Source organism: Nicotiana attenuata, chromosome 3, assembly GCF_001879085.1.
Source record: "Nicotiana attenuata strain UT chromosome 3, NIATTr2, whole genome shotgun sequence".
Classification (NCBI taxonomy): domain Eukaryota; kingdom Viridiplantae; phylum Streptophyta; class Magnoliopsida; order Solanales; family Solanaceae; genus Nicotiana; species Nicotiana attenuata.
This window is the reverse complement of record NC_031991.1, coordinates 70,884,893-70,896,387: the sequence shown is the minus strand read 5'-3', so window position 1 is coordinate 70,896,387 and position 11,495 is coordinate 70,884,893. Positions and strand designations below refer to the sequence as shown.

Below are 11,495 nucleotides of genomic sequence, written 5' to 3'. Positions count from 1 at the left end.
CTTTTTCTAATGAAGAAAGAAAATATTTTTGGATTTTGGAAGTTTCCTCTTAATTTTTGAAAAAGGGACTTTTTTTTTCTTTTTGGAAAAATATTTTGAATTTCTGAGAATTTTATTTATTACAAAAGTACTTCTAAAGAAAAGCAAAAATATTTTGGACTTCAATTTTTTAAATTTTTTTTATTGACATTTATGAAAGAAAGACATCTAAGGAGTATTTTTTTTTTTAGATTTTTGTTTCTGATTTTTTTTTTCTTGGATTTTTTTGGAAAAATACTTCAAAATGAAGGAAACCCGTATTTTAGATTTTGATTTTTATTGATTTTTCTTTTCGTACGAAAAGCATTAAAAAGAAGGAAACCATTTTTGAGTTTAAAAAATTTCTTTTTTTTTTAATTTTCTAAGGAAAGATTTTTAAAGAAGGAAGTTAAGGAAAATATTTTTTGGATTTTTTTTAAAATTGGGGTCGGAACCGATGAGGTTTGCCTACGTATCTCACATCCGGTGAGAATCAGACCCGCGTAGTTCGGTCAGATTTGACCAAAATTTTTGTCAGAGTTTTGCCAGAGTTTCATAATTTTTTAATACCTACCTCACTCTTGGTTTTTCTTTTTTCCTTTTTTTTTGATTTTCTTTCCAAGTTCTAGAAGCCGGTCAACATGCGAGCCGAACAAACAGATGCGCAAGAAGCACGTAAGATGCATCAGGATGGTCTTTTATTTCAGGTACACCTGTCCTAGACAGACCCAACCCCTATGTTGAGTCTCCTAAGTCAAATGCACGTGATGCAAACAAACGTTCCTACTATGGATCCGGCATGAGACTTTGTTATTCTAAGTTCAAAACCTGGGTATGTGTTCTAGACTGTGTACCCGAGCGAACAACTCGAGCCGAGGAGGGGGCTACGTACCGGGAACCAAAAGGCCATCCGGCTTAGTAACTTGTCCGAGCCTCTTTCTTATTTCAAGGTATGACACTAACAGAATAGGGAGTCTCGACCAGCGAGCACATCCCCGAAGATGAGAAGAGAAGGGTTTCGTGGCAGTTTTATATACAATTCAAAGAATATAAAAGCGGTAAAAGCATTTAGCACATTAGGCTCAAACATGTAGGAAAATCAAATAATAAAAAAGCCAATCATAACAGCTATTCTAAGCTCGAATTCTTGAACCCTGAACCGAAGTTCTGGGTTTTTGTCCCCAGCAGAGTCGCCAGAGCTGTCACACCTCCTTTTTTACACACCACCCCCGGGAGGATAGTACATAAGGGAGTTTTTCCACTTTAAGTGACATTATTCGAAATTGGATTATTTATTTATCAGAGTCGCCACTTGGGATAGTTTATCTGGTGTTCCAATTCACCGGTTTATTTTGAATCCCAAATCGAGGAAATTTTCGACTTTCCAAGTGAAGTCTGCGAACCAGAAATTCTTGAGTAAGGAATTCTGTTAACCCGAGGGAAGGTGTTAGGCACCCACGGTTTCCGTGGTTCTAGCACGGTCGCTTAAACTATCATAATTGGCTTATTACCTGATTTTAATACATGTTTCAACCTATAGTGCAATATTAAATTATTTACCCCTTTAAATTAATTTTAAGGAAAATTGCAACGTTATTAAAACACGTCTCGAACCACGTCACATAAATGCACCCGTGATTTTTGACATATTTTAACATCGTTGAGATTTGGATTTGGGTCACATAAATGTGCACCCGAGTTTAGAAAGTAGATTATTAAAATACGCGCCTAAAGCGATTAGCGTGTTGATAACTTTGCGGGAGGCCATGAAAATTTGCTAAATGGCACATCCCGAGTTCTAAGTATTTTAATGGAAGTAATCAAAGAGGGGCACGCAATTTGTGATTTTTATTTGGCGCGGCGCACCTCGATTTCATTTTTTAAAGGATATTCGACTAAAGCTTGAAGGGCCATGGACTATTGTGTTATCTAAGATGGCCCTCCTAAAATTATTCTAAGGGTCCTGCTAATTGACTAAGGTCATAAGGATTGGCTTCAAGAGCTAAATATGGGCTGTGGATTTTAAGGTCCAGTTGCCCGACACAATACATTAACGTTCATAAAGGTTATCAAAGGCCATTTGTTCAACAAACAACACTCACAAACGGGATCCATACATGAAACCCAAGGCCAGGCGAATTAATGCTGAAGCTGGGCAGTACATAAGCAAAGTTGATGCCCAAATCTTATTCAAAACACATTAACAACAAATGAATTCAATTCAACCCCAAACAAACTGGTAATCCAATTGGCAATAGACTGGCCATTTGGGCCCAATATGAGCCCAATCAATTGCAGAGCACAGGGGTTGATGGACCAAGGATGGAGTCCACACGACTGGTGCTGGGACTCAAGATCGAGTCCCTGCAAGGGAAGAAAGTGCCATGTAAAAGACTAAAATTGATACTATAGGGGGTGTGTACATATCTAATTAAACCTTCTGATTTACTAACTATTAGTAAGACCATTTAAAACTTCAAGCTTAAACAAGTACCAAATAATCATGCTCGACTCAAATTTAACAACTATTTTAAAAGCAAATGATGAATATTATTTAAGGCTATCTGAATTGCGATTTCAAACTAAATGGCATTGTTAATCCTCACATCTCATAATTCGAATTTCAAACAGAATAATACATTCAGGAACTCGGGATATTAAACTCCATTTAATCTCTCTTATTCCTGGAAACCTATGACAATTTACAAACACATCCATGACCAAACCATACAGCTGTACATGATCAAATTCAGCATGTTATTGGAGGATAAGTTCAGTAAAACAGAATCAAATGTATCTAAGACCCAATCGTCTATAGTCCAATTATCACAAACAATAGTATGTCTAGATCATATAATTCTCACATTCCAATGGAGCTTAAATCCAGCACCTGAACAGTCATGCTTGCAAGTAAATTACAGATACACACAAATATGCTGGGCAACTAAACCAAAATAAAATAAAATTTAACAGGGGAAAATGTGTAGCAATTCATCATTTCTTCAAGCTTGGTCACATATTTCTGATTCAACTTCACATATCATTTAAAGGCCTAGGAAATACCTGGAAATCAGAATAAAATAAGAAAACCGGAGGTCAGCTAAACAGCAGCAGCGTGACAGAATCAGTTCCCAAGCAATACCAAACAGATCCAATTCAAATTTTGAGGAATATGATGCAGCAATCCAAAGAGTAAGACTCAATCAAACAGTGAATCTAGCTGAATCTAACACCAAACTTTGATGAACGAGTTTAAACCACCTCTCAAACAGCTGAATCCAAATAGTTTCAGAAATTGGAAGGGAATTAGAACTGCTGAAAACTTAATGAAAACAGTAGCTTTTGCTGGATTTCTAAGCTATTTTTTTGTGTGTTAATTTTCAGGATTTTTTGATCTAAAATCTGTGTATTTTAGCTCTCAAATTCTGCAGGCTCTCTATCTCTCAGAATTTTTGATCTCTAAAACTCTAGGCTCTCAAATTTTTAGGCTCTAAAATCTAGGCTCTCCCTAAAAACTCTCCTGCCAGGCCAGGATACAATGCCTTTTATAGGCCAATAAGTAGGGCAACTTCAGATTTTATTTTGCACCTTAGCCCCCCCTACCCCCCCCCCCCCTTTAATTTCATTTTTTGCTAAATAGTCCCTCACTTTCTGACTTGCTACCCAAGTTATACTATCTAAATCCTGAAATTCAAATTAGAACCCCAACCTAGAAGCTTCTAGGGGCTTCTATTTTCTGTTAATGCAAGATTCCCTATGTGATCTACCCAATTTACCCCAAATTATCCCTGTATTTACCCCTGAAATTGTTAACTTAGGTTAAGCTAACCCAATGTCCAACTAACCAGCTCTTTTAACTTGGTCAGTGATGACCATAGTTACTTACAAGGGGTTTGAATCACTCAGAAATAACCAAACGACACCAAATATCATAAAAAAAAATCCCCAAAACTGGAAGGCAAATCCAAATAAATCTAATTTTAGGCTTGAATTAATTAATTACTTAAACTCAGCATTGAAAGCTACTACTATAGATTATCAATCAAACAGAGAAAAACGAAACAAACAAAATTAATCAAACAGAACATGCTATCAGAAGGAAGAATCAGAAATTTGAAACCTAAAAATCTAATAAAAATGGGCAAGCAAAAATCAAGGCACAACTTATTAAACATGAAGGAAACAAGTGTGAACAAATAGATTAACTTAAAAGGGAAAAAGAAAAACTGGGTTCAACCAGTTTCAATGGAAGAAAATTCAAATATAAGGTGAAATAAACAAAACAAACTAAAAAAAACTCAACAATCTAAACTCGAACATGACTGACCTACGATTTGAGTCTCAAGATGATGTTAATCGTTTGTTCTTTGCCAAGAACAAACGAACAACATTATTTCGTGACTAAATCGAGTCTGAAACTTGTGAATACTGGAGAAGAAACCTTGCAAATTCAAGTTCCAGGTTGAACTCTTAGGGCTTGAACCTTGGATTCAAAATTCGAGGATCTTGAGGGGTATTCGAGGGAAATAGATTGTGGATTCAGCATGAGGGGGGAAGACGGGGCTTTGGTGAAATTTTGGGGGCGATTGGCCGCCGGCCGCCGCCGTGGGCGATTTTCGGTGGGCGGCAGGCGGCGGTGGAAGGCGGAATTAGGGTCGGTCTTTGAGGGGTTTGTGAGACTGTGAGAAAGGGGGGGTAGGGGTGCGTTTGGACATTATTATATGAAGGGCTCCTCAGTTCTCAACCGTTAGATCAATCAACCTCGACGGTTGAGATCAACTGAGCAGCAATACGACGTCGTTTGGTCATAGGGGTGCTGGACCGGATCTGGGTAGTTTGGGCCTGGATCAGAGGTGAATTGGGTGGGTATTGGGGTACTTTGAGGGTTCAGGGGGGTTATTTGATTGGGCTGGCAATTAAATCAAACCGCTGGCCCAAAACTTGGGCCCTTAACAGGCCAATCTCTCTTCTTTTCTTTATTTCCTTTTCTAAAAAAAACTAACAGAATTCAAAGCTAAAAATTAATTTTTTGTGATTTTTTGTATTTTTGTAAAACCCTAATTACTAATTAATCTAAAATATGTAAAATTAAATCTTAAATGCAAATGCAATATTTTTTTTGTATTTTTATGAATTATCTAAACTAAACATGCACACACAAATGCAAACACACACAAAAATTATGCAATTAAATCCTAAAAATCAAATAATTAAAAGAAAAATCCTACATCTAAGAACTCTGTAGGAGTAATTCACGCGAGGCAAAAATCACGTGCTCACAACGGTAATGCAAGAAACAGATCTTGCATATAATTTTGACCATAACCATAATGGTATAACTTTCTCTTTAAAAGAGATACTAACCATATGTATGTTGATGAATATGTGGTAGTACCAAATTAATTAAGAGCTCTAGAAGAGCCAATTATTACTATTTTGGAAAAATACAATTGATTATCATGTCAATTTATTGTGTCGTAGTAAGTCTCAAAGAAACTTATTCAGTTTCCAAAGCATGAAAGCGGTTGATTATATTGAGACTATAAATAAAGGAAATATTTAATATTTTCAATTACTACAACTTATAGCGGAGTAATGTGTATGTGAAAAGCTACCCACTTTATTCTCCAATTTGTACTACATAAATAAAAAGATGCCACAGTAAAGTGAAAGTTTATTAATATAAAAATCCATATCATAATAAACTTGCAGTTTATTGATAATTGCACATGTCATGGTGTAAACCTAAAGTTTATCAATATTAATAATTTATCCAGTTGGCATAATTGGTTTAACCATGTTAACTTAAGTAAGATGTGCAAAAAATAAAAGAGAATTCACATGGGTGAATATTAAAGAATTAGAAAGTTCTTTACGAATTCTCTTATGTTGTTTGTTTTCATTAATGACCAATTAAAATTGGGATTGAATCCCATGAATACTAGAAATATCAAAGGTGAATATGGGCCCATTGACCTGCCATGTATACCACATAAGACGCATCTATGAGATGGTTACATGTGCGATTATTATTAACCCGCAACCTGGTGTTTGCGTGATAATTTGCTTAATAATTTAATTTAGAGCATCATTTCCAGATTTTTTTATTCAAGATAGTTTATCTTGATAAGTTGGTTTACATCACAACTAGTTTAGCAAGATGATTTATTGAGTGCCTCCACTTAATAGTTAAACTATTGCTTATGAGAACAAAGTTATCTATATCAATTTGATATACGTTATATACGAAAGTATATTATATTCTCTCCTTACAAGTGATTCCCGGTCAGGAATCGAATAATTCCATCATTATTGATGTGCGGTGTATTTATTTTAATGAACACCATAATGCACAAAGGTGGGTTTCTGAGGAAACAAGTTAGTTTTTCTAACATGAGGATAAACTGTTGAGAAAAAATTACGTGGAATGAATTATCATTTGTACATCTAGATCCTCGAATAAGATAATATGAACTTGAAGTTCAAAAAGATAATTCATTTGCAATATATTGCAAAGCATGCCACACGCATTTGCTGGCCCAAAGAAAGTAACTATATTCTCACTGCAAATGCTCATATTAGAATAAGTCCTAGTAGGACAAAGTCTATGGTACGCTTAAAGCATATAGATAAATCGGTTTCAAATAAACTTCTTGATAAAGAAGATGAGCAAATGATCAAAATGATCATAATAACGAGGCAAGTGATCTAGAAGATCACATGACATAACACTTCATAAAATCTCAGGAGAGGTTCAGGTACCTGAAAATATAAATGAAGAGATCTTTATGTTATGTCTTTATGAAAAATAAGGAGGTTGGAACCGATATAAAATGTTCGTCGACGACATCTATGATGATGCTAAATATATTTGAGGATCTTAAGTCTGGAGAAACAATTTCGAGTAGAATTAGTTTCATATGAAAAAGAGGTAGTTTTGAACATGTCGTTCAAAGACTTGAAAGTATAAAGTCAATGGTATGTGCAATCGGTTTTCGATATCTTATTTGTCTAGCATGACATGAAAACTTGATATGCATCTAATTAAAATCTATTATATGACTTATATGACTTAACTTAGATGACAGTCCTTGAAGGATTTAAATCGCTTGAAGCATATACAATTCTTGGTCCTGAAGTACCATATCGTAAGTGTTATTTGTGCACATTTGTATCTTGCTATAACTATAAGCATGATAATGTGATAGCGATAATTTTCAAGGTGTAACATACTCATGGGAGTTAATATGGATGATTAAGTCACCAAATCTCTGCCGAAGTCAACCTTCAAGAAGCTAGTGCACAAGATTGGGATGCGAAAGCTCAAAGACGTAAATTGGTGCTCTCATCAGGGGTAGTTAATACGCGTTGTACTCTTTTTTCCTTATAAGATTTTGTCCCACCGAGTTTTCCTTGTAAAGTTTTTAACGAGGCAACCAAAAGGCGTATTTCTAAATATGTGTACTCTTTTTCCTTATCTAGAATTTTTTTTCCACTGGGTTATTTTAGTTAAGGTTTTAACGAGTCACATTATCTGTTGAATAGACATTAAAGGGAGAGTGTTATAAATAGTATTTTATTTATGGTGAATGTCTATATTTTAGAGAGATTTTAGGGATCTTACTTGGTGGCTAAGTCATTTTTCCCCTATAAATAGAGGGGTCATATTCCATTGTAATTCATCCCAAATCAATAAGATCTCTCTCTACTTTTCTCTGCAATACTCTTCTTCTTCTTTTAATAATTTAGATTTCTGTTTTGGCGAAAATTTTAGTTTCTGTTAGCTTTATTAAATAATAAGTCGCCAGTTTTCTGGTGACCTACTTTTAACAGCTTGTTTGGATGGTTGTTACCCATTGTATTGTATCGTATTGTTACTTTAAATATGATGTTTGTATTGATTGTTACTTAAATTTTATTGTATCGTATCGTTAAATCAGTCGTTACATAACGACGAAAGGTGCCACTTTATGTAATGACCGATTTGGTGTGGCCGCGTTGTTACCTTGTCTTTTTCTCTCAATCTTACCCTTTATTATTATAAAATAATTTTATTTTATCGTTTACCTTACCTTTTTATATAGTAATTTTACCCTGTATCACAGTTTTTCTTTATAATATTACAAGTTTATTCTTCATATTGCTGGTGCGTGATATCATAAAACGATGCCAAACGACACAATCTATCCAAACATTATTTTTATCAAACGATACAGTACAATACAATACATTACGATACGACACATTATAAAACGATGCGTAACAACCGCCCAAACAAGCTGTAAAAGACCTCCTTATGAGGAAAAAAACATATTTAGTGTAAGTCGCCGAAGCAAAGAAGCGACCTATCTGTTAGTATTTATTAGGAGTATTTTTTATTCCCTGAAAAAATTGCAAATATTCTCAACGATTAGTAATCGCTCCCGTTTCTTTTTTCTCCAAAAAAACTTACTCAAGAGCTCCGGAACCCCGTGGATTAACAAGAAGGAAACCCTTCTGCTGCTCAGCTTCTGTTTTGACTAAAACCAAAATCACGCCGTCGATAAGAGGTATCGTCTATTAAAAACCCTAGGTTTTCTATTCACACCTTTTCTTTTTGCTCCTCCCATTCTGTTTAATTAATTGAAATTGAAAAAACGTATACTTTTGATAAATGAGTTTTCAATGAATTTAAGTTTTAATCTCTTCATCAGTTCATGTTTCGTTATTCCATCAATATATCTTTTGATTTACTTAGATAATGGCTTTATATAATCTCTTTATTACTAATCTTGCATTACAATACAAGTACAGTTTCTGCATTACTAATCCCTAGTCAACTTGTCTCTGAACCAAAGGATCCCTTAGGGTTTGAGGAATTGGAATACTGCGATGAATCCCTTGACGTTAGTGAAGCGTATTCAGAATATTAATGCAAAAGAAGCATCTTTGGGGATCTCAGATGAAGCATCATGGCATGCCAAATACAAAGACTCTGCTTATGTATTCGTTGGCGGCATACCTTTTGACCTCACTGAAGGAGATATCCTCGCTGTTTTTGCCCAGTACGTCATCTTACTTGAACACTTAGTACTCATGCTTTGCCACTTTCTTTTTTTTCCTTCTAATAATAGTTGGTCTCTTGGATTCTTTGATGTTAATTAGGTATGGAGAGGTTGTTGATGTTAATCTTGTCCGAGATAAAGGTACAGGAAAGTCAAAAGGTTTTGCCTTTCTTGCGTATGAGGATCAGAGGAGCACAACTCTTGCCGTGGGTATGTCTTTATCTCTCATTCTTTAAGCTTCTACGTTGTATTAGAATAAATAGAGATCCTAATTCAAGTCTCGTGGCCACCCATTATAAAAAAGTTGCTAGTACTTGCTTTGTAGACCTACTATAAGTGAAGAAAAGTGTCATTTATTTAACAGCCAAGCTTTTAGATGAAGTGGTCACATCATTCTTATTGGTATTGGACTTGCAGATAACTTAAATGGTGCACAGATCTTGGGGAGAATAATCAGAGTAGACCACGTTACCAATTACAAAAAGAAAGAAGAAGAGGATGAAGAGACAGAGAGGAAAAAGAGGGAGGAGCGAGGAGTCTGCCGTGCTTTCCAGAAGGGTGAATGCAACAGAGGAGCTGCGTGCAAATTCTCTCACGATGAGCAGGTTTGTTCTTAGTATTCCCTTTTGTTCTTATATATCATCTTGTTTCTTTATCTGTCTTCTACTTTATAATGTTGTTATGATTTTATTTTGTGTTGTTATAGTAGTTTGGGAAGTGTTGTCACTTCTGTATTTGTACAATGCATGTTGCTTGCAGTTTAGTCTGTGTATATTAGTTTGTGTAAATTAAGTTCAATGGCAATAGCTAGCCATATGCTGTTGGCTGGATGTATCGGTTGCAATGGCTCCTTAAGCGTATGAGTGAACATTAGGGATGGAATACACACTCATATATCAAACTGTTTTTGACTTTGACATGTGTACCAGGAGAATATGATCGAAAATCTCTTCAGATTTGTGATTCTAGATATCGTAGGCATTTAGGTGGTAACATCCCCATGTTTATAGAACTTCAGTTATGCAATGTACTGAAACTCCCGTACTCATACTTTGACATATTTCTTGAACAATCTGTTGGATTTGTAATTGAGAGTTGTCTGTCTTTCTGCACCAAAGGGTGTGAATAGCGGTCAATGAAGTGGAAGGAAAACTATGGGAGACCAAGATTCTAATTCAAGCAGAGGCAAAAAATGTTAAGTGATGCCTAAATTTAGTAGGCAGAGTTACCCGATAGTCTAGTACCTTTGCTGGTTAGAGGTAGCAGGTACCCAGTGGTATAATCGAGGCCAGCACTAGCTGCCCGAGACACCACCGTTATAAAAATGGAAAGGAAAGATAGTTCTCTGCCTTTTCATTCCATAATCAGGGGTTTGTCTCATTAGCTCAATTCCATAATCAGGGGTTTGTCTCATTAGCTCATTAGGAAATTGAGCTATCTATCTTATGATCTTAGGCCTTTACTGCTGCTACTTTTTTTATACTGCAATCTTGTTCGGTTTTTGATTAAGTAATGTGATTCTTATTGAAGTTGGAAGCACCAAGAACATGGTACCTTGGTACAACATGACTGGAATTCCTTCCCTTAAGAATATAGTCAATGAATTCCACTATGTTTACAGGTCATCTACAAGCTTCCACTGTAGGTATTAGAATTTTACAAAAGATAAGAATAAAATTATATCTTCAACACATCTACGGTTCCTCACAATCCTATTGTCCAAAAGATATGTTAAGGAATGACTGTCCAAGTTTTTTTGTTATTGTTGACCATTGGGATTATTTTTTCTGAACATGGAAATTATTCTTAATCTCTGAAGTTTCAGATGTTCCAAAACCCTAAGTCTGTTTAAAAACCTCTAGACCTCTTCTCCTAGCTTCTTTCATTTGGAAGCATTCTCGCAAAAGTTAAAAAGATTTGTTTAGTCTTAATATGCGCTGTAGAATCACTACCAGACCTTCTTATAGCTGGAAATACCCTAAAGTTTACCAAGCACTCAGTGGGATGTTATGTGTGGAAGAAGTGTGTGTTGTAGTGTTTTCAAAGCCCTTACGTGCATCAAGTTGACAAGCTCTCTTGAGTGTGCCACTATGATTTTTCCGAGATCAACAATTTCCTGTGAGACATTTTAGCTTATGAAATTGTTTTTATATTGTTTTTTTTTCGTTGTTATTGTTTTTGTATTGTTTGTAGGATAGGTTAGTGTTTTTGACCTATCTTTTTACAAAGAAAAATCTCTCTCTTTGTTTTGCTGATCCAGTTTTCCTACATTTGCGACATCTCCTTGCTCTTGTTTGCATTCTGTAATGAAATATTTCTTTGGCATTTGCTAGAAGAAAATAAATCTCGCTCTCGGTTTCTCTTCATAAAAATTCAAGAAGGTTGAAAAAAGGTTTGCCTTTAGTTTATGTGTAAGATGGAGGAGTATGGAAG

General features: G+C 35.3%; 1 protein-coding gene across 1 annotated transcript in view; it reads left to right on the top strand.

Moving 5' to 3' along the window:
• The window catches only part of LOC109224075 (zinc finger CCCH domain-containing protein 25-like), a 5,641-nt gene continuing 2,548 nt past the window's right edge, over positions 8,403–11,495 (top strand). Inside the window, exons 1-4 of the mRNA XM_019388630.1 lie at positions 8,403–8,567; positions 8,856–9,062; positions 9,163–9,272; positions 9,480–9,667. Coding sequence (XP_019244175.1) covers positions 8,890–9,062; positions 9,163–9,272; positions 9,480–9,667 — 471 coding nt within the window. The 5' untranslated portion in view covers positions 8,403–8,567; positions 8,856–8,889. The remainder of the gene's footprint in view (positions 8,568–8,855; positions 9,063–9,162; positions 9,273–9,479; positions 9,668–11,495) is intronic.